Genomic DNA, 23,031 nt, shown 5'->3' with positions numbered 1-23,031 from the left:
TAATTGAGATAATGTTGCACAAATTCATAAAGCTGAGTTTGAAGTGAGGAGTAAATGGAGCAACTGTTGAACAATTTTTTACTGATATCTGAAGCAAGAGACTGTAAGACAGAAGTATTGAAAAAGGATTCACGGACAGAACAATTTTATGAAAATAAAAGGCCCTCTGTGATTTAAAATACATATATGTGTTTGTAGGACGTGACTTTGCAGTTTAATCTGCATTCCTCAACTATGGCTACAGCTGAGATTCTCAGCAGCGCAGTGCAGCTGACAGAACAGAAGTGAAGCTGTGTGTGTCATGCATTTATTTGTGACTGTGTAACATTAACTGCAATTAGCCCCAGTACAGATCCTCAGTCTATCAGCGGTCATGAACAAAATTACAGTGAGCAGTTATTTTGATTTTTACATATTATATGGTTTCAGCTTCTAGAATACATTAACCTCAGTTTTTGTTTAGAGTAATGGCACAGTAGTAAGGAATACAGTCAGTTCCTCACTAATTACTAATTATTTATATTACCCAATTCATCTAGCCATTTACTTCTTGTTTAGCACCAGCTGTTGCTGTTTTCTCAGAGCTTGTCTTTAAGCTAAATGCACAAGAATATCATAGAAAACATTTGAGAGACAAGCTTGTTGAGAAACTGCTGATTCCAAAACATGCTGTAAGACAAATTAAATGACCCATATCAACTTCTAGTGCTAACAAATACTATTGCAAAAGTGACAGGAAGCATATTTCTATCCCTTAACCATTAACGAAGCTACACGAGTAAATTAAGTTATGCCACTCCATCTTCATAAATTGCTGATTCAATAAATTACACTTGAGAAACAGCTGAGTAATTACAGGATGATGCTGGAAGCAATAGAAGCCTCATTTGCATACTAACAGACATTTGTTGCAATAATTCCTGTCATGGACTGGTAACTGCTAGACGTGATTAATTCTGTGAGCACTGCAGTTTGACTTCTCCAGTGCACAGGAAGAACCGCCATACCAAAGGCTGCAAACGTGTGAAGCGTGCACTCCTCCCCAGCAATGAGGGACCACTTATAATCAGCACCAGGAACTTGCCAGGCACAGACGCCTTGGAGGATATTTTTCCTCAGTGCCTTACACAAATTGTCTTGCAAAGCAGACTCAGAAGACTGAAAGAAAGGGAAAAACAAAGCCCTGAAATCATCTAAGCACCAAGTGAAGCAGAGATCCTCTCTTTCAAATTTCTAAATAGATAGGGAGATAAGATGAAATAGCTTTCCATGTATGGTTTAGGCTGATTTTACCTTATTTGTAGACTTCTTTACCTGAAAGTCATAGCAGTGTACATTATGTAAAATTTCTAATGAGGAGTTTATTTGTTCATACTGGCGGTAGCATAAAACTTGGTAGCATTTATACCACCATGTAACCATAGCACAGGCATCTAGTTCACCTTAGTGAAAGACAGTTTGCTCTTTAACAATTACCTGTTTTTTTTTCTGTGTACTCTGAATTGTTCAGCGGGAAAAGTCAATAGTTCCCTAACCAATGTTACATTTAACTATTTTGTTTCAATAAACAGTCACTTAGGGGACTATAAGATACAAAAGGTAGAAATGTATATTGATAGAAAATGGAAGATGGCTTGCCTCATGAGCCAAAATAATGAAATGCTACCCAAGCTCTCAATAAAGATGTCACAGCTGAACTATGTTTCTCAGAAGCAATTACATAGCCATGATCTTTCTCAGTTCCAGTTCACAAATGGTCTCCTGCACTGGTGGAAAAACAATCTAATAGGGTTATCTGAGCAACACAACCTAGTGAGCAAAGCTGTCTTCCAAGAGGTAATAGCACAATACATTCTGCATAAGAGGACATTGTGAATCAGCTTGGGACCTAATTACTGAAAAAAGAGGAAAGCCCCTTATAGACCAAAGAATCTTACTAGAACACCAAAGAGAAATATATAAAATACTGTCTGTGCTTGCTTTTTTTCTTTTGGTACAGTTTAACATCTTTGCTTTGATAAGCAAAGGTCTAAATGGTTAGGGACCTCTCTTTTTTATGTAATACTATTACAGCTGCAGTCATCTGAAGCAGCTGAAATGAGAATGCCTTGGGAAAAAAAAAGAAAAAAAACAAAAAAAAAAGAAATGAAAGAAAAGAAACAGAGGAGCAGAAGAATTAAAGAACACTGCATTTTGAAGCAACACCTTACATTTCTCCAAGGGTCTGACCCTGTTCAAGAAGATGCATCTCTGAAGATACAATAGATATTAACATAGCAGGATCAAGATCTTTCCACTGTGGATAGTAGCAAAGAACTTTTTTCTCTAACAGTTAAACTGACTACTGTGATTCTCAATATTTATATTTCATCTGAATCCATTTGTTGGCTTATGGACTCAGAACCACATATCACAGAGTTTCTGAGCACCGAGGTTCATATTTAAATTTTGGAATTAACTGAAAGATGGATAAAATCTCATTTGATGAGACAGCTTCATTTTCACTCAGCTCATTCATCTTACAGTACTCTGTTGAACTGTCTAGACAAATGACAGGGACCTTTTATATATATATCTTTACCAAGACAGAAGTACAGATCCAAAAATAGGTACTAAACAGCATTGGGAAGATTGCTGATAGTTCCTAATTGAACAAAAAGTGATGAGTAAAGTACAGTGAATCAGAAATATTGTGTAAATACCAAGAATCCATTATTAATCAAATCATTATGGACTACAGCTGTAACTATATATATAGTTACGTTATACAGAGAGAGTGTTACACTTCCTACTTTTGAGAGATCCAGATTAACAAAGCCAAGACAAAAAGGAAAACTGGTATAAAGATACATACATATCTCTCCCTTTTGGATATAGGCAGAAATTCATAGTCTTGCTAGTATAATTTACATTTTCTTTTGTTTTACAAAGTATCTTCTGTATTCCTGATTTTTAATATAAGCAAGGACGGTTCAGATGGACATCTTTAAAAAAGGTCCTCCTAAGCATGAACAGAGTTCTTTTTGTTCCTCTCACTGTGACAACTTGAAAAACACAGCAAAGGGGGAAGATAAGCTCTTGGAATTTCTTGAGCACCATTTTCTTAGTTTCCTTATTTTCTTGCTTTTGTCCAAGACAGTGACAGGAAACAATCCTATCACAGAAGTAAACAAAGCAGCAAATTAAGTGTTTGAAAAAATTTCATAGTGCTGAAATCATGATAAATACATGAACCATATAATAAAAAACAATGATGATAAGGAATGAATAAAATAGCTTCTGATGTATACAAATTTTTACTTTATCAAATTAGATTTTACTCAGAAGTAACTCTATTACTCAATAAATTGTTATTTTGGTGCAGATATAAATTGGAGAGCATTGAACTGGATTTTGCTGTTACATGGGTTTCACAGTGGAATTTAAAGCCATGCTTCTTTTTTAAATGATATATCCATACTGAGTATTTAATGGGGTAAAGATAGTGCTGCACAGCACTGTGGACCAGTCAGACACCATTTGTCCTGTGAGAATCTGGAGTATTAATACAAGTGTGTGCAAGTCTGAGCAAAACTTTAAGGATACCGTAGGAAAACTAGTAGGAAACTTCCTCACAGACTACTGCTATGTTATGCTTGGTCTTTGTAGGTTACAGAGAAGGGGCAGAAGTATTGCTGCTTTGGGATTTTTATTCTGGAAATTCAAAGCAAATTGTTCTGGATTACAACGATTTAGTTGTCTTAGACTCGTCATTCAGTTTAGTTTAGTCATTGTACCATAACCTGTTTTTCATTGACTCCATACTCTTTCACTTATCAGTATTCTTGAATTCCCAAGCAGGTACTGGAGCAGAGGACATTAGTAATGCTCACATATATTATTTTCCTTTTTAAATTTAAATTTAATTTGTCTTTAATCCTGGACTGAAATGTTAAATTCCTCTGACTTTATCCTGATTCTTATTAACTTAAAGAATGTCATGTCAATGGCAAATTGTGCTGTCTTACAACTCTCTTGCTTTCTCCCAGCATTTGCAAAAAAATACTGCCAACTCCATTAATCACAGAATTTTGGATACTCCGTTTCCTGACTACGCTGCACCACTATCAGGCTAACAGATGGGTGCTCACCATGTCAGAAAGGTCTATTTGCCAGATACCTCCTTGGAGGAAGAACTCCTCTTTGCAAAGATATTACAACTCTGCTTCTGAGAAAAGCAGTTCCAAGTCCTCCAGAAGACTGATTTGATTTTTCTCAGTTTAAAGGCATCAGAAGTATTTTGATGGAGATATTTAAGAAGGAGTATCACTTTGCAATCTTTGGATTAGTTCTTATTTTAGCTAGTTCCAGCTTTCAGCTGGCAGAGCTTGGATGGAGACATTATTATGATTAAGATCTATATCCACATTTATTTACCTGAATTTATTTCCTTACATTTTATCTCTGATAATGCATATACTAATGGCCATGCACGCAGCTCATACATTTTTAATAAGATATTAAACAAGATAGATTATCATTTGAAGTGTGGGTGCCCAGCCTTTTGGCTTGCCTGGACCACATTGAGTGAATCGTAGAATCACAGAATCACAGAATGGCCTGGGTAGAAAAGGGCCACAATGATCATGTAGTTTCAATCCCCCTGCTATGTGCAGGATCACCAACCACCAGACCAGGCTGCACAGAGCCACATCCAGCCTGGCCTTGAACCAACAAGGCTGCCCTGCATGCTGTCTGGTCCCCAGTATCAGATCTGGTATGATTTCAGTACCGACCCTTGAGGGACTCCGCTGGCTACAGGCCTCCAACTAGACTCACTCTGTTCCACTGACCAAAACTCTCTGGCTTCTTTCCTTTAGCTGGTTCACAGTCCACCTCACTACTCGATCGTCCAGACCACACTTCCTTAGTTTAGCTGCAAGGATGCTGTGGAAGATGGTGTCAAATGCTCTACTAAAATCAAGATAGCCCGCATACACTGCTTTACCATCTTCCATCCACCTGATAACTTGAAAGGAATTTAGTAGCAATCAGCTCTGCACCCCCACAATTTGATGAAGAAATTTTAAAGAGAAAAGTGGGTCTTCACAGCAGGAAGGCAAGGAAATACTGCTCATAGCAGGCATCTCTTCTGAGCTGGAACTCACTCTGTGAGATTCCTTCAAATGGGAAAAAAAGAGTTCTGGAGACCTTTAAAGAGCAGACTGAAAATACATCTAGTTCTAAGTTGTAGAGATAAAGCTTGTGCTGTTAAAGATGAGCAAAATACTGCAAATCAAATCTCAGTGAGGAAGAACATTGCCTCATATCTTTCAAGGCAGATATTAAAAGTTTTCATGAAATCTCACTGCAAGAGAAAGGAAACGTCCTGTAACTTCCAAAGACTCCACCTATCTCTGACTTAATTGGAGCAAAAGACAAACACATAGTATTTCTTAAAATTGAAGTTGTAAGTGGGAAAATGAAGGTTGAGTGGCTTGAAAATGATGGAAAGAAAGTCTTGATTTAAGAAAGGTTAAAAGCCTTAGGGAAGCATACAAAAAGGTTTACATTTCTAGGCCCATCCAACTTAATCTCTCAAGAACAAAGGATTTTAAAGAACTTCAGTTTCAACCATAATAAACTTTATGCAGAACTAAAAATCTCCTGTAGAAATTAGCTCTATACAGAATAAAGAACACACAACAGCAAATCATACAGCTTTACCCCACTGGGAAATCAAAAACTGTAACTGTATAATGTGAATAGTTAAGCAGTATACCTAAACAATCTCATACGTACATCATGTGGAATATATGCAATGCTGTTTTCTTTTATCCTTAAAGTCACTTACTTCTGATTTTTTTATTTTTTATTTTTTTTCTGCTACTTTATTTTCCCCTCCTTTATGCTAGTGAGACATCAAGGTACAGAAATCTGTCGGTAGCTCTCAAATGTTGTGAGTTTATGTGGAGTTTTAGATAACGGAATTCCATTTTCTCATGTTCTAGGCATTATCAATACACAAATGTAATAGATTAATAACAATCTGATGACATTTGTTTCCCTCACATAAATTTGTGTATTTCTGTTCATTCTACTTGGCTCTGTTAATTAATTTTAATGGAAAATGTGATGGCAAAATATAAAGCCCAGGGCGTGTCATTCTCTGTGAGATGACAATCCTGGGTGTGATGTCACAGAGGCTGTCTCTTTCACCTTCGTGGCAACGGTGGGAGTGGTGACCCATTAGCTCGTGGGAGCTGCAGGAGGAGGACCAGAGAGAGCATTGTGTCTGTCTGGATATTTCCTGCTGTGATGGAGCGGCTGAGAGCCCTTCGAGGTGAGGTCCCTCCACCTCTCTGGACACCCTGACACTGCTGAAGCACGCGTGTGCCACCAGTGTCTGTTTAAGTCGTGCCAGCAGCTCTGTCCTTGCTCTGCTGAGTGCAGCTGCCCACTGTGGTTTACCCCAGTACCCCAGCAAGGGGAAGGCTCTCTCCTCTCTCCCTGCCAACCACACATGTGCCAGCGCATCCCACCCTGCAATGGGGGCTGCGGGAGCATTCCTCCCAGAGCTGGCCGGATGCTCGGCCCTGGCTCCAAGCAACACCAGCAGCAGCTGCTCTGCTCTTTCTTTCCAGGTCTCTTTGCCTGTGTGGGCTGTGTGCCCAGATGTACGCGTCGCAGGGGGAGAGGCAAGGTGGCAAGCCCTGTCCCTGTCTCCGCTGTGACTCTGCTGCAGCAGTGCCTGCAAGACCATGAGGTGAGCTGGGGACATCCAACCATGAATCCTTGCCGTGGCCCAGTGCCACGGTCCTGTGGGTGCCAGGCCGCGGCAGCACACCGGCACGGTGATGGGTGGCAGGGGGCGGCTCCCCGAGAACAAGGGCAAAGCAAACCATGACTGATCCCTGTCCCCAGGGTGATCGAGCACAGGTGTACCGCGAGCTGGAGGGCGTCCTGTGGGAAGATGACAGCCGCCCTCCATGCGGAGTGGTGAACCGGCTGCTGGCAGAGGTTTCCCAGGACCTGACAGCAACCCAGGTGAGGGGTTACACCCAAAGGCAAAGAGAGTAGGCAGCACAAAACCTGCCCACGCTGGTGTTGTGCTGGTGGACGGCAGTGGCTTAGCCCTTCCAAGGGTCTCAGGCAGTCTCCCGTACGGTGTGTCACCAGTGACTCTTTTTCAGGGTGTCACTGACAACGTGAGGATGGCTGCCAGCAACGTCCTGGTGGCTCTGGCCCGGACACACTTCAGCTGGGTGATGGCTGAGCTCCAGGGCCATCTGAAGGCCATCGGGGAGATATCCAAAGACTTTGTGCTCATCACCCTCAGCAAACTGTTCAGCATCTACGGTAGAGTACTCTCAACCACCCTACATCTATGACAACCAGGGAAAGGGGTCTTTCCCCTCTGCGCATGATCTGCATTGAGCTGGGGGATGCAGGGCTTCCCCCCCTCCTCCGTTGCTGCCAGGGCTCTGACTGTGGCCCTCTCCTTCTCCTCTGCAGCTCCACAGTTTATCCCCTTCATGTGGCTGATGCTGGCTGGCCTGCGCAGTGTGGTGGGCCAGGTGAGGAGCGGCCAGACCCTGCGCCTCGCTTGTGCTGGTGAGTGCTGGCTCCAGAGCAGGGGGTCTCAGGACAGCCCTTGCACCTGCCCTGAAGACTCTCACAGGCTCCCTTTTCTCTTGCTGGTTTGGTTTGGTTTGTTTTTTCTTTTAAAATTAATTATTCTTTTTTTTTGTTTCGATTTGTTTTCTCAGTTGTGAAACAATGGTCAGAAGGAGTCCAGGTTCACTTCTGCTCGGGAAAGCAATGCCCCCGGCCTGCCACGGAGAAAGAGCAAATCTACGAGAATCTGTACCGGCTCTTCTTCTCCGTGCTGACAAACTGGCAGGACTGCAAGGAGGAAAAGGTGAGCACTGCTGCATTCCCAGCCCAGGATGGCAGCGGGGACCTCCATGTCAGCAGCTCTGTCTGTGCCCAGTGGGCTGAGAGCAGAGGGGTGATGAGAGGGAGTGGGCTGGCTCTGCAAAGGGCCCCAAACTGTGCTCGGGGCTGGATCTCCTTGCCAGGAAGCAGCTGCATATCACAGCATTGTGGCAGGGAGTGCTGGGGATGAGGGTGTGGGCAAAATCTCCCTGCTGTCCAGAGCGAGCTCATCTGCTGCTGGGCAAGGGGGTATGGGGATGGGGAAGGAAAAGAGAAAGCCCTCTCTGTAGGAAGGGCAGACCTTCAGTCTTTGATGCTGGGCCTCTGCCATCCCTCTCCAGGATAAACAGGCCGTCTTCGGGGCTGTGACTGCCATGATGGCTGTCCTCCTGCAAGAGGAGCTGCACCGAGAGCACGTCTGGGAGCAGCTCCTTTGGCTCGTGCGCCCTTATCAGGAGGACCAAGACATCTGCAGAGTGACCAAGGTGAGATGTTGTGCAGGGCTCAGCGTGGACGTGGGGCCCATGCAAATGCCACGAGGGGTCAGGGGGATGCGGGGAGGAGGTGGGGAATCCTTGGAGAAAGATGGAACAGGTGATCAAGGGAGGTCTGAGGCTTCCTGAGCTCTTCAGTCAAGGAAAGAACAATGGGAACAGGAGCCAGGAGGGAGCCAAGAGTCAGTGGGACCCATCTCCTGGGGATGGGAGGCTTCACAACCACCACCATGGGGCTCTGAGTGCCTGAGGAGCTCTGTGCTAACAACCAGGCGGACCACATGCAGTTGTATCTGATGAGGGAGAAGAGGGATGCTGGGTGGGAAATGTCTGCAAACGATGCCAACAGGGCTCGGTTGAGAGCCGAGAGAGTCTTTTGGTGCTGCTGGGAGGTGGGGGACAAACAAGAATGCCAAACAATGTGCAGGAGCTTCCCCCAGTGGAGAAACCATTGGAAAACAGTTTCTCCACTCCCAAGTGGCTAGATGTGGCTTCAGCACTTTTTTCCTCTCCTGGTCTCTTACAGAGCCTCACTATCTTCCTGGAGGCCTTAGAGGGAGTTCAGACTATCATCCCCAAGGACAAATTTCTGGCCATTACCAGTGCCATGTTCTACCAGGTAAGGGGAGCCTATCCTTGCACCCACAGCAGTTTCCCTCTTGCCTAAGTCTCAGGAGGACTGCAAAGCTCTGAGCCTCTGACAGGTGCTCAGCTGTAGCTCCTGCATGCCTGAGGCTCCTCCAGAGCCATGCATATGCCCCCAGGGATGCTGTGGGGCAGGCTGGGTTTTGTTTGCATGTCCTCTTCCTGAGAGTGCCAAGGGAGACGAGAGCTGGCAGCACAGTTTCTTTTCTGTCCTCAGTGCTGTTGCGATTTTCTAAAATGGACCTTGTTCCCACAGCTCTCTGATGACACCAGGCAGCACAGCGAGGCTGATAGCGCAGAGCTGACCCGCTGCATCCTGCTGCAGGGTAAGGAGAGGAGCTTTGGCAATTCTTGGCAGTGCCCTGCCCAAAACCTTTCTCGCAAACCTCAGGAATGGGTATGTGTTTCTTGCTAACACAGCATGGGATTTTCTCTCTGCAGCCCGAATCTGCCCAGAGGAAACAATCCTGTTTCTGCGGTTGCAGCTGGGCAATGAGAGGGAGGCTGGATGCGTGACAGCCCTGGGTCTGCTCAGTGCTCTAGCTTGCTCTGATGGTCAGTACCATGGGTTGCTATTTCCAGGGATCCTTTTTGCCATCAGGGTTGTATTTCCACGCATGCTTCTGCACATCTCTTGCAGAGCCTGTGATGATGGAGAAGCTGCCCCAAATTGTAGAAGCTGTGCAGTGCGTGTGCAGTGACCCCAGGATCCAGGTGAGCTGGTTTGGGAAAGGAAAGCACTGTTGGGGTAGTGATGCTGCTGCCAACATGGGCAGGGCTGGGTGACCAGGGAGGTGCTGGGGTATTGACCACACGGTCGCGATGGCTCCTGTGGGGAGAGCAGGCAGAGTGGAGCAGGCAGGTCCCTGTGCTGCACTTGGAAAGCGCACAGCCTGGTGCTAAGGCCTGGCCCTCACCTCAAGAGCCAAGGCTTGTCCTCTGCTCTTGTTGTCTCTGCTCATGCCCAAAGGGCTGTCCTAATGAGCATGTAGCTTCCCTTTGCCTTCTGATCAGGAAAATCAAACCCATAATTGACCCCTGGCAGGTGAGGAGGGCCACTCTGCGTTTCATCAGGGACCTGCTCAGCACCGATGCCCAGAGCTGCTCATCCTGGGACATAGTGGGGCATATCTTCAATGAATTCAGCCGCAGCACAGGAAAAAGGGTAAGGACAGTGGGCTGTATCTTCTGGAAGGCCTTTGCTGCTCAGAGGCTGGCCCAGAAGCACCAGTGGGACCACACCTGAGCCTCCTGAGAGGCTCCTGAGAACTGAGAGTAACTGGTGTTTCAACAACAATGTTGTGCAGGCAGCTGGAGTCCCTTTTGCCCAGGAGGCCCAGGAAGAAGGAGCTCTGCAAGAGCAGTGCATGAGCATCCTGGGATCGCTGAATTTCTCAGTGAGAGGGATGACCAAAGTAAGTCACACTCTGCCCTGCTGCTGCTCCTTGCCTTCACACCACGTGTTCCTTGTCCCATTGCAACACCCCAGGTCTCTCCTCCAACGTGCTCTGAAGCACACAAAACTCAGGGAAATTCCCAGAGTCCTCTTCATCTCTGAGCAGAGGCAGGAATGCTGACACGCTCAACTGCCTCGTTCCCTACAGCTCCTGTGGCCGCGGCTGCTGCTCTATGTGGTTCCAGCTCAGTACACGGGCATGCTGATCCCGATCTCCCGCTGCATCCAAACCCTGGCTGAGAGAAAGGACCTGGCAGCGCGGAAGATAGAAGAGCTGGATCCACATTTCCTCAACTCCGTGTTTCAAGGTAGGAGCAGAAACTCCCCCAGTGAGCTCTGCTGACCTGTATTAGCACCCAGAAGGGACAGTGGAGGTACGTGTGGCAGGGCACTCAGCACTTCTTTCTCCCTGCAGGCCCCCTGCTGACTCCTCAGACACTGCTGGTGCGCCTGTTGGTGAGTAGATGCTCCAGGGGCCAGTGCCACAAGCTCCGAGGAGGAAGCAGCATGGCCGAGAGTGCCAGTGTCCACCTGAGCCCTGGGGTTGCCATCCTCTTCCCAGGCTCGCAGTGCCATGGGAAAAGTTGTTGGTTGCTCCTTGCCCGCCAGGGCAGAGCCAAGCTGCTTCCCTCCCGGGAGAAGCCGCTGTTCTTGCTGCAGAAGTGACCCTGCTTCTCCTTGCTCTTGCTCAGGTGGTGGCAGGGAGCCCTTTTTCAGGCAGTGAACTCCAAGCTGCTGCCTTGCTGCTCATGCGAAACCTCCACAGCAGGATCCACAGAGCTGTGGGGGCCATGTGGGCAGCTGAGATCCCCCTACTGCTGCAGTGCCTGGAAGGTAAAGTGCTGGTGGAGAGGGTGAGGCGGAAGAAGGGGATGGAAGGGAAGGGTAGGGAAGGGAAAGCAACGGAAGGGAAGGGAATGGGAGGGGAAGGAAGGGGAGGGGTGGATGAGAGAGGAGAGGAATGAAAATACAACCTGTGGCCCACTGCTTGCTCTCCTGCAGTTCCCATTCCAGGGATACGGCACTGAAGCCCAGGGACCTTTCCCCCTGGGGTCTGCCCATTCCAGGAGATGGATGGGCTCTTCACCTCCCCTCAGGCAGCAGTCCTGGAGCAGTTCTGTGTTCCTACTGGGAAAGTGTTTGTGGGGAGGGACAGGTCATTGTGGAGGGGGCGCAGGTCCCAGCTTTGCAGTGCCCGGTGCCCAGGCCAAACCAGGTTTGCAGCAGCTCTTTTCTGGCTTGATCCCAAGCAAGGGTCTTTTGCTTCCTCTTGCTGTGCAGGGAAATCGGAGCGCTTCCCAGACACTGCAGAGTGGGAGCACCATCTACTAAAGGTACAGCATTGCCAGGAGGTGTGGTGCAGAGAAGGGCTTGCCTGCCTAAAGGTGACCTGCTCTCATATGAGCCCCTGCAGGACAGGAACAACCTCTCAAATGCTGCTGCAGAGCGGCCGCATGCCTTTGCAGCACTGCCTCTTCCCATTTGTCCCAAGCCCAAGGCGGCTCTTAGGAGAAGAGCTGCAGGTGGCTTTAATGGAGGGAATGCTGGGGGCAGCTGAGAGAGGGACTGTTCTTCCAGACACCTCTCCCCAGAAGGCTGCAGCAACTTGGAAGTGGGGGAAGAGGCAAAGGGCAAGGCAACATTGGCTTCTTCTGTTCTCCAACAGTTTCTGAAGGCTTCTCTGGAGACTATGGAGGATGACGCCTGGACAAAGGGCCTGAGCTGTGAGCTGAGCCGCTGGCTGGGCAGCTCTCCCAGCAGCTCTGCAGAAAAGGTGGGTTTTCCCCCGGGCTCTACCCAGCGGTGCAGCTGCAGGTGTCCAACTGGGGCTGGGGCTGCGGCTGATGCTCTGCCCACTCACGCTGCTCATGCTGCTTCCCCAGCCCACGTCCCCCAGAGGGCCTTTCCCCGCAAACTGCCCGGGGACCGGCTAAAGCTCGGCCTGCAGCTGCTCCCAATGACTCCCAGGGAGTGTGGGTGCTTCCCACCTGGCCCTCTGCCAACAGGTCAGGCTGCTGCTACATCTCCGATTCTTACTTCCTTTTCCATCCCTTCTCTTCCCTTCCTTTCCCATGCAGTCTTTCCTGTACAAGGCGCTGGGGACAGTGTTGGGAGCTTGTAAGGCAGTCCTCCACATTCACGTCCAAGAGAAGCTGCTGCAACATCTGGTGGAAGCAAACGCGGAGCAGCCCTCTGAGGCCCAGGTGAGTCTCCTCTCCTCCAGCTTCTGTAAGCGTCCCCAGTCTGTCTTCTAGCCCTGCTCCGGACCTTTCTGGTCTCCTCACTGCTGCCGGTTCCCTCAGGCGAGGACTGGCCCAGCCACTGTGGTTGGCTGCACCAGTAAGTTCAGGACTGCGCCAACTGCCCCTTGTTCTTCTGTGCAGGGAATGATCTCTCTTGTCAGCCATGCTGCTGAGGGCAACTTCCACGCAGTCCTGGACACACTCATCATGTTTTCGTCCAGGCTGTACAAGGGCCGGAATGGAAGGATTGCCAAGCGCAAGAAGGTAAGCGTTACGGGTTTCCACCTTGGCTTTCTTCTGCCTTATTTTCACAGCAGCTCCTGCCTTGGGAGCCCACGTGCATTGTTGGGCACTGGGAGCCACTGAGCAAGTGTCTCAAAGCACTTCTCCCCACACAGATGGAGCTGGACAGCAAGAGAGCTCATGCCACACGCAGCGCTCTCATGCTCGCCTATGGCAGTTTGGCACTGCGTGCCAGCAAGGAACAGCTGCTTGCCCGCCTGGAGGTAGACATTGTGGGCAACATCCTGCTGCTGTACAGCTGCAGCTGCCAGGTGAGAGCTTGAAACATGCCAGGGTGTCTGAGTGCCCAGCCGCAGCCCCTCCTCATGGGGAGATGCTGAGATGGGCCTTCTCTTTCTAAAGGTCCCTCGGGAAACGGTTTGTGCCCAGACGAAGATCCAAGCCCTTCCCTTAGCATCGCCCCCATGTGTCCCCCTTGCAGCCCTCAGCCCTTCCCGCAGTTCACAGTATATTCTTCTCTCTTGGGCCTCAGGACTTGCAGAACAACCTTGCACTGGTGCAGAGCATCATCGATTCCAGCTCTGCCTTCCAAACTGTGGGTGATTCTGCCAGCCTTCACCCCTCCTTGAAGGGCAAGCTGCTGGAGATCCTGATGGTGAGTGCCTAGAGCCAGAGCTGTCTGCAGTGGAGTTTTGGGCTGTGCCACGAGGCTCGCTTCCCTGGAGGCATACATGTCTCCAGCTGGTGGGAACCTTGGGTGCTGGCAGGCAGCAGCTGTGCAGGTCCACCAGCTGTGGAGCTGCTGCATCCTGCAGTGGGAAATGTGGGAGTGATGGGGCTGGTGTGTGGCAGTTGTGTCTGTCTCTGGGCTGGGTGGAACAGCTCTCGAGTGCTTCTTGCCCACTTTGACAGTGTCTCTCTGGAACTTGCAGGGCCTGCTGAAGAAGTATTACTTGGGCGTTCCTGTCTCCCCAGTGCCCCTCAAAGTGGTTCTGGCCCTGGAGCAGTTGAGGTAAGGGCGCGAGCCTCTGGGATTGCAAAACAGGATGGTGCTCCACCTTCTGGGTAGCTCCGAAGGCCGGGAGGGGGCAGGGGGTGAGGAGCCGCATCCACAGCAGAGACGTCTGGGCTTTTGTGTCCAGCGAAGCTGAGGTTCTGGGCAGGGAGAACGGCCCTGGTGCTCCTGTCCCGTGGCAGGGAAGGGAAGGGGTCTCCTTCCCTTCAGAGAGGGAGGTGGTTCACTGCTGCCAGGGAGGAGGTGGGCACTGCTGGAACTGAAGACAGTGCTCAGCAGCATGCTCTGGGGGTGTTTACTTTGTAGCTGTCAAATGGGAGAATCTTGGATGTTGTCTAAACCAGTCTGGAGAGCACTGGTAAAGCCCTTTCTACTTTCTCTTCCTTTTTTCCTCCTGTTAGTAAGCTGAAGCCCACTTTTGGAAACAAGGACATGCGTGAAATGTTGACACTGTGCTGCAAGAACATCGTGACACACCCTTCAGCAAAGATGATGCTGAAGATCAGGAAGTCACAGCAAGCAGCTCAGTACCTGCAGGTAACCTGCTGTAACCTTCCCGAACACCCCTCAGTAGGAGCCCTACCTCAGCACACGTGACCTATGCTCTGGCAGCAGCCGTGATGCCACACCTCAATCTCCTCTTCTGCTTTCAGCTTCAGCAAACATCGTTGAAAGCTCTGGGCTGGCTCATGGTGGTCCTGCTCGAGACAGAGCCCAGCTGTGACTTCTTTCAGAACATAATTCAAGTGAGTACATGTGGGGCAAGGGAGAAAGCGTGATGCCTGTGGATAGCAGGGACAGAGATCTGGTGAATGAGAGGACAGTCAGAGGGGGAGATATCTCCAGCTGATATGCCAGCTCACTGTGAGCTCAGAAATGGGCAGAGAAATGGGCCATGCAGGGGAAAAAGCAGGAGCCAGCCCCTGGAAGGCCACAGCTCCTGGAACATCTGCAGAGAGCAGGGACAGCAGTGCAGGGGTGGGGATGGGCTGCGTGGAGCCACAGGGCAGGCAGGCCTTGAGGAAAGGTGCTGGAAAAGGAGGGACAGGGAGAGGGGTGGCAGGAAGGAAAAGATGTCCGCAGTGAGACAGATGCTTTGCCCCAGGTCCTGCAGAAATCAATCATCTCAGACAATGCGTGGGAGCGCATGAGGGCCCTGCAGACCTTCTCCCAGCTGCTGGCTGCTTCTGAAGAGCTTCGAGTGAGTAAAGAGCCCCACCGCATGCCCCCTGTTCCCTCCCCACTGCTCCTGAGCTGGAAGGCAAGCTCCGCCCAGCTGTGCATGCTGTGTCACTGTGTGTGGGGAGGGCACAGGTGAAAGTAGCTAGTGAGAGCTGGGGCTGCCTACAGCTTTTTTCCTGCCTCTTGCCCCTGCAGAGAGGAGATGCCTGCAAGCATTTTGGCTCCTTGGTGGGATTGCTGGCACCTCTAACATGTGATCCCATGCCCACATCCCGCCAATTGGCTGTCTCCTGTCTGCGCTCCCTTCTCCAAATCCAAGGCAAGTAGAGTGGGCGTGCACCAGCCCTCTTCACTTCTCCCCTGGGCCCTGTTTACAGGAGGGAGAGGCACTGTGCGCTGCTCTCTTCTCATCCCCGCCCTGTCCTCTGTCTCTGCCCCAAGGAAAGCAGTTCTGTTTCCAGAAGCATGACTTTCCTTTTCTCTCCATGCTCTTTCCAGCCAAGGAGACCAACACAATTGAGACGGGAGACATCAGGAGCCTGTGCGAGGGGCTGCATGCCTGCAGTACCACCTCTCAGCTCCAGACCTCTTCCAAAATTGCAAGGGTAAGTGGACCCAAAAAGGTTTCTGCATGACCCTAAGCTGCTGCCCCAGCCTCTCACACCATTTCCAAAATGAGCTGTCACCCTGAGACCACTTTTCTCAGCAAGTAGCTGCAGGCTCTGAGCTATGTCTGGCCTTCAGGTGCCCAGTGCAAGGAGCCGACTGTATGATGTGCATTTGTCTGTGTGTGTGACTGTGTGTGTTTGTGTGCATGTGTGACTGTGGCTGCTGGGAGGTAGGCTTTGCATGTAAGCAAACACCACGGGTGGAGAAGCTGAGAGAAGGCTCAACTGCCTTCCGTAAAAATAGCAGGGTACAGACAGCAGCAACATTGTGATGGCTGCCTGAATGCCCTCAAGACTGCCTTATGTTTTGAAGAGCTGCCGCAGAGTAGTGATGGGATCTCTCCTGCTTCTTATTTCTCTGCAGATTGTCTGCAGAAACTTCCCTGTGGAACGCGCCATTGACTTTATGATGGCCATGAAGGAGACGTTCAAGAAAGCCAAAGGAATGCGCCTGCGTGCTGCTGGGAAGTGGATGATCACCTTTCTGCAGATGTACAGAAAGGACATCTGTCGAGATGTAAGAGACTTTCTTCCACGTGTCTTGGACTTTTTCTGGCTGTTGCATGATGCCTTGTGCCATTTGCTTCTTGTGCGAAAGAAGCACAGCCTGAGCGCAGAGCCAGGGCTTAGACAGGGGGGCTGGCATGAAATTTAGGCTTAGGCCTTGACAGCATGTCAAGGGAGCGGGCACTGCTCCTGCGCTGAATGTCCATGGTTACTCCCTGCAGAGTCAAGGATGCAGCAAGTTGTTCCTTCTCCCCTTCCTCTTTCAGGTGCCACTAATCCTGTACATCTTGCGCAGCTGCACATCATCCATGCAGCAGAGCACAGGCATGCCCTTCCTGTGCCAGGCGGTGATCATCCTCACCCGCTGTCACGCAGAGGTCACGATTGACAACTTCCGTCGGCTGCTTGGGCCCACAGACAGGTATCTGCTCTCTTGCCTTTGCTGTTGCTGCGGTCATAGTTGTAGCTGTGGGATCCCGAGGGGAAGCGGCTTTTCTTTTTCCCTCTCAAAATCTGTTTGAGGTGAAAAGAACTCACTCACAACTTGAGATTCTCCTTTTTCTAGTGAGACATGGAGGAGAATAAGAGAGTTTTGTCTTCAACGGTGGAGCCAGTAGACCAAAGAAGAGAAAGGAAGAAAAAAAAAAGAGAAAAGAAAAGGAAAAAAAAGACGGGAAGAGGAAAGGGAAAGGGAAAGAAAGGGAAGGAAAGGGAAAGATAGGGAAAGAAATGAAAAAGGAAAGGAAAGGGAAAGAAACAAAAAAGGAAAGGAAAGGAAAAAGGAAAGGAAAAATGAAAGGAAAGCGAGGGGAAAGGAAGGAAAGGAGAAGGGAAGGGAAGGGAAGGGAAGGGAAGGGAAGGGAAGGGAAGGGAAGGGAAGGGAAGGGAAGGGAAGGGAAGGGAAGGGAAGGGAAGGGAAGGGAAGGGAAGGGAAGGGAAGGGAAGGGAAGGGAAGGGAAGGGAAGGGAAGGGAAGGGAAGGGAAAAGGAAGGGAAGGGAAAGAAAAGGGAAGGGAAAGAAAAGGAAAAGGAAAAGGGAGGAAAGAAGACGAGGGGAGGGGAACGGACATGGGGGGAGAGGATGGGAGAAGAGGGGAGAGAAGGGGAGAGGAGAGGAAAAGGGGCTGGGAAAGCGGGCGGGGGGGGGGGAATGAGAGGTAAGGGAAATGGGAATGAAAAAGGGAGTGAAAAAGGGAAATCTGAGAGGAGGGGAGGGGAAGGGACAAGGAGGGGGAGGGAGAGAGGGGAGAGGGAGGGAGGGGGAAGAAGGAAAGGCAGGAGGGAAGGAAAAAGAGAGGAAGGAAGAGGGGAGGGGAACGGAAGAGGGGAGGGGAAGGGAAGAGGGGAAGGGAAGAGGAAAGAGAGGAGAGGAGAGGAGAGGAGAGGAGAGGAGAGGAGAGGAGAGGAGAGGAGAGGAGAGGAGAGGAGAGGAGAGGAGAGGAGAGGAGAGGAGAGGAGAGGAGAGGAGAGGAGAGGAGAGGAGAGGAGAGGAGAGGAGAGGAGAGGAGAGGAGAGGAGAGGAGAGGAGAGGAGAGGAGAGGAGAGGAGAGGAGAGGAAGGGGAGGGAAAAGGAATGAGAAAGGGAATGAAAAGGGGAAATTTAAAAGGAGAGGGGAAGGGAGAGGAGGAGAGAAGAGGAGAGAAAGAGGAAGAGGAAGAGGAAGAGGAAGAGGAAGAAGAGAGAAGAGAGAAGAGGAAGAGGAGAGGAGAGAAAAGGAAGAGGAAGAGGACAGAAGGGAAAAGGAAGAGAAGAGGAGAGAAGAGAGAGAAATGGAGAGAAGAGGAAGAGGAGAGGAAGAGGAGAAGAGGAAGAGGAAGAGGAAGAGGAGAGGAAGAGGAGAGGAGGAAGAGGAAGAGGAGAGGAGAGCATAGGAGAGAGAGAGGGGGAGAGAAGAGGAAGAGGAGTGGGAGAGGAGGAAGAGGAGAGAAGAGGTAGAGGAAGAGGGGGAGAGAAGAGGAAGAGGAGAGGAAGAGGAGAGAAGAGGAAGGGGGAGAGGAGAGGAAGAGGAGAGAAGAGGAAGAGGAGAGCAGAGAAGAGAGAGAGGAGGAGAGAAGAGGAAGAGGAGAGGAAGAGGAGAGAAAAGAAAGAGAGGAAGAGGAAGAGGAAGAGGAAGAGGAAGAGGAAGAGGAAGAGGAAGAGGAAGAGGAAGAGGAAGAGGAGAGAGAGAGGAGGAGAGAAGAGGAAGAGAAGAGGAAGAGAAGAGGAAGAGAAGAGGAAGAGAAGAGAAAGGAAAAGAAAAAAAAAAAAGAACAGAAATGATGAGCTAAAAAATGCATTATTTATTTAAATAAATTAAATGCCAGAATCCTGGCTAAGATGTGAAAAGAGTATTTTTTTTACCGAGTCTTCATTTTAATAGCTGCTATCTCTTCTCCACACCAGTTACAGAATCATGGAATCACCGAATGTTAGGGATTGGAAGGAACCTCGTATGATCATCTAGTCCAATCCCCCTACCTTAGCAGGAACACCTAGATTAGGTCATACAGGAACGCATCCACACAGGTTTTGAATGTCTCCAGAGAAGGAGTCCCCCCAGCCTCTCTGGGCAGCCTGTGCCAGCGTTCTGTCGCCCCCACCGTAAAGAAGTTTTTTCTCATATTTTTGTGTAACCTCCTGTGTTCCAGCTTGCATCCATTGCCCTTTGTCCTATCACTGCATGTCACTGAGAAAAGCCTGACTCCATCCTCCTGACACATATCCTTTACGTATTTATAAACGTTAATGAGGTCACCTCTCAGTCTCATCCAAGCTAAGGAGACCCAGCTCCCTCAGCATTTCCTCATAAGGGAGATGCTCCAGTCCCTTCATCATCTTTGTGGTTCTGCACAGGACTCTCTCAAGCAGTTCCCTGTCCTTCTTGTGAACGGAAGGTCCCAGAACTGGACACAATACTCCAGTTGCGGTCACCAGGGCAGAGTAGAAGGGAAGGAGAACCTCTTTCGACCTGCTAACCACGGCCCTTCTAGTGTGCCCCAGGATGCCACTGGTCTTCTTGGCCACAAGGGCACAGGGCTGGCTCATGGTCAGCCCACTGTTCGCTGGGACCCCCAAGTCTCTTTCTCCTACACTGCTCTCCAACAGGTCAGTCCCCAACCTATACTGGTACCTGGAGTGCTGTTCTTACCCAGACGCAAGTCTCTGCACTTGCCCTCGTTATATTTCATTAAGTTTTTCCCCGCCCAACTCACCAGCCTGTCTAGGTCTCGCTGGGTGGCAGCACAGCCTTCAGGCATGTCAGCCACTCACAGTTTTGTTTCATCAGCAACTAGACTCACTCTGTTCCGCTGACTCCACCTCACTACTCGATCGTCCAGACCACACTTCCTTAGTTTAGCTGCAAGGATGCTGTGGAAGATGGTGTCAAATGCTCTACTAAAATCAAGATAGCCCGCATACACTGCTTTACCATCTTCCATCCACCTGATAACTTGAAAGGAATTTAGTAGCAATCAGCTCTGCACCCCCACAATTTGATGAAGAAATTTTAAAGAGAAAAGTGGGTCTTCACAGCAGGAAGGCAAGGAAATACTGCTCATAGCAGGCATCTCTTCTGAGCTGGAACTCACTCTGTGAGATTCCTTCAAATGGGAAAAAAAGAGTTCTGGAGACCTTTAAAGAGCAGACTGAAAATACATCTAGTTCTAAGTTGTAGAGATAAAGCTTGTGCTGTTAAAGATGAGCAAAATACTGCAAATCAAATCTCAGTGAGGAAGAACATTGCCTCATATCTTTCAAGGCAGATATTAAAAGTTTTCATGAAATCTCACTGCAAGAGAAAGGAAACGTCCTGTAACTTCCAAAGACTCCACCTATCTCTGACTTAATTGGAGCAAAAGACAAACACATAGTATTTCTTAAAATTGAAGTTGTAAGTGGGAAAATGAAGGTTGAGTGGCTTGAAAATGATGGAAAGAAAGTCTTGATTTAAGAAAGGTTAAAAGCCTTAGGGAAGCATACAAAAAGGTTTACATTTCTAGGCCTGTCCAACTCAATCTCTCAAGCACAAAGCATTGTAAAGAACTTCAAGTTCAACCATAATAAACTTTATGCAGAACTAAAAATCTCCTGTAGAAATTAGCTCTATACAGTACTGTCACAGAGTTAACTAGATCAATCTATGCCCGTGACAGGGGGGCAGTAGGCCCCTGCCCGCCCCCCCCCCCCCCCCCCCAGCCCCATAAAATGGGAAGGGAAAGGGAAAAGGGATACGGAGATGGGAGCTGGGCTCAAAGAGTTAAAAAAAAAAAAACAACCCAGCGGCAACAATCTATGGAGGAAAACTTATTTTTCTAACTATGATATCGGAATGCAAAATAACACAATATAATACAATCTCATTGAAATTGAGACTAATAAATCAAATCAGATAGGAGAGAGAGAGAGTTCCTGAGGCCGAGTCAAACCCGAAAAGCTTGGAAAGCACCCTCCAGCACCCACTGCAAGGCAGTAAGAGACCGCCCCACCCGGAAGGGACAGATCCCATGACTTCCATAATGTGTAGGATAGGTACCAGGAATTGGAGCATTAACAGTAACTCCCAGTGCACTACGTGATGTTATGATGTGGAATACCAAAAACCAAAAAAACACAAAACCATGACAATAATACTTTTAACATAGCCAGTATTCTGGAGTTATCTCTGTAGTCCAAGCTTATAGATGGTGATACAGAAGAAAACAAGAACAAGATTAAAGAAATCTACCTAAAGAGGTAAGTGATGGATTTTTTAGCATTAATATTAAGTAGAGAAATCTCCTGGAAAAATTTAATTTTCCCACTCAGGAATCTAAGTGGACTTGTACCATGGAAAGAGAAAAGAAGTTGACCCTTGTTACCAAACTCTCTGAAAGTCAGACTGTGAATCAGCCTAGTGATGAATCCAACTCTCCTTGCCGGAGTATCAGGACAGATGAAGGCACACAGTGAGGATTTAAATACTTCAGGTGTTACAGAACTCTCTCTCTAATGACCTATGCTCATACTTCCAATTTCCTACTTCAGATAAACTTCTGGAGCACCCAAGCTCCCTCATACCACTTCCTCACTACTTGATGGCAAGAAGAAATAAAGATTATTATCGTTTACCCTCTCAGACTCATGCATTTGTTGTCAAAGGGGTGAAAAATACCAGAAATCAAGGGATATCCTCTCATCATCCAGAACCTAAACCCTGTGGAGTGATTGTTCTTTTATTGGTTCAATCATTACCTTCACACTCCTTTGACAAAGGAACTAATTTACTCTGTTTCTAAAGTGAGTTTCTTAGTCATGCCCAGTCAGTGGGCTTCTGAGATAGACTACTGCAAGAAACTGTGTTGGCTCATTTACAGTAGCAGCAGTGGAGAGCTGTTCAAAGATTTTCTTCTGGTTGTAATTGGATCTGCTGAGAAGTTGGATGGTGACATTTTTTTTATTAGCTTTCAGTTCAGTCTGGACTGAATAGTGATCTTTAAATGTAGAAAATTTTAACAGTCTGGACTGAACCTGTGACTTCCCACACAGATACTGGGAGAGAGAAAAATTTATCAGTTCAGATTAGGCCAAGGGAAGCATATGTGGTGTGAAGTACAATCTGCTGCACTGAATTCTTCAGAGATGTGCAAAAGGAAAGGTGTTCAGTTCAAACAACAGTGACAACAAACACTGTTGTCTTTTGTGTATCTCACACAGACACAGACACAGACAGGCCAAAATAACTCTTACCTACATCTCATTATGAAAGAAATCTGACAGATTTATTCTAATGATTTCAAAGACTAGATCCTTATTTATTATGTGACAGTTATTAAATATGGACTACATAGACTTCACTTTAACTGTGGTTTTGATTCAGAAGCATAGACAACAAGAGGACATCCTTTTGTTGTCCTGTGTGTGCTTTGACTGCTTCAAGGCATGCAGGCATACAACAGATCATTTCTTTCAGACAATCAGTAATAATCAGTAAGTACTTTACCAATACTCACAAGAAGAGGTGATAACTCAGCAGGAAATACACGTTCTCCTATCAAAACGTTTTCCACTTCATGACTGTTGAGTGAAAAACATAAAGACTTGCAAAAAGCCATGTCAAAAACTGCCACTGATGACACTTAAAGCATACTGCTAGGTAGCATATTTTTCTTCCACAACTACATAGTCCTAGGAGTTTAGTGCTAATTGCATGTAAGTCTATAGTATGTTTAGGGATAATGTTTTAAAGGGACACATTAGAAATTTTGAATATTCAAACGAACTATTTGTAAAATGGTCTATGGCATTGTTGGATAAATTTTATTCCTTCTCTTCATATTCTGCAGTGGAAGATTGTATCAGAATTCTTCTCAAACTTTGTATCACCTCAAGGTTACCTGCAAAGGGTTATAGTAATTAGGAATGCTCTTCCTTCTGAATTGTCTATATTGTACACTATAGTAAAACATATACTATGACATGTATTATAACACATATCCATACATAAGAATACAATATATTGCTCCATGCTTTCCTAGTTTGAGAACTATCCAATAAAATTCTGTGCTTAATCTATATAGACAAACATCTGGACACTGTATGATGCCGTGCTCTCCAGCTGTGGGAGAGGAACTTCTTCCAAAAAAGCTATTTTCTATCTACATTTATTTTTTGGTTCATATGAAATTGAAAAATTTTTGAAAAA

At 47.9% G+C, this 23,031-nt stretch overlaps 1 protein-coding gene and 1 long non-coding RNA gene across 5 annotated transcripts in view; one reads left to right on the top strand and one right to left on the bottom strand.

Moving 5' to 3' along the window:
• The first annotated feature begins 6,189 nt into the window (after positions 1-6,189).
• On the top strand, positions 6,190-17,236 carry LOC116232721 (maestro heat-like repeat-containing protein family member 2B). The gene is made up of 31 exons (XM_090137431.1): positions 6,190-6,322; positions 6,624-6,745; positions 6,904-7,026; positions 7,173-7,338; positions 7,495-7,593; positions 7,749-7,900; positions 8,259-8,402; positions 8,938-9,030; positions 9,313-9,382; positions 9,498-9,611; positions 9,697-9,770; positions 10,102-10,221; positions 10,364-10,471; positions 10,661-10,820; positions 10,928-10,968; positions 11,205-11,346; positions 11,794-11,846; positions 12,179-12,286; positions 12,591-12,716; positions 12,897-13,019; positions 13,154-13,309; positions 13,531-13,653; positions 13,931-14,010; positions 14,415-14,550; positions 14,667-14,759; positions 15,119-15,214; positions 15,391-15,514; positions 15,694-15,800; positions 16,228-16,380; positions 16,637-16,791; positions 16,936-17,236. Exons 1-31 carry the CDS (start codon positions 6,298-6,300, stop codon positions 16,985-16,987), a joined length of 3,438 nt encoding a protein of 1,145 aa, XP_089993557.1. The 5' UTR covers positions 6,190-6,297; the 3' UTR covers positions 16,988-17,236.
• A 4,932-nt stretch (positions 17,237-22,168) lies between these two features.
• Positions 22,169-23,031, bottom strand: part of LOC116226518 (uncharacterized) — a 31,986-nt gene continuing 31,123 nt past the window's right edge. For all 4 annotated transcript variants that reach the window (XR_004166333.2, XR_016465121.1, XR_016465122.1 and 1 more), the window contains one exon: positions 22,169-22,723. This is a non-coding gene — a long non-coding RNA (uncharacterized LOC116226518). The remainder of the gene's footprint in view (positions 22,724-23,031) is intronic.

Source organism: Phasianus colchicus, chromosome 3, assembly GCF_987193195.1.
Source record: "Phasianus colchicus chromosome 3, bPhaCol1.hap1.1, whole genome shotgun sequence".
In the NCBI taxonomy this organism is placed as follows: Eukaryota; Metazoa; Chordata; class Aves; order Galliformes; family Phasianidae; genus Phasianus; species Phasianus colchicus.
This window is presented reverse-complemented; position numbering and strand designations above follow the sequence as displayed.

Coding starts and splice junctions, on each gene's coding strand:
- LOC116232721 (XM_090137431.1), top strand. CDS start 6,298: ATGGAGCGGCTGAGAGCCCTTCGAG. Junction 9,771..10,101: donor GCAGTGACCCCAGGATCCAG/GTGAGCTGGTTT, acceptor GACCCCTGGCAG/GTGAGGAGGGCCACTCTGCG. Junction 15,515..15,693: donor CTCCCTTCTCCAAATCCAAG/GCAAGTAGAGTG, acceptor TGCTCTTTCCAG/CCAAGGAGACCAACACAATT.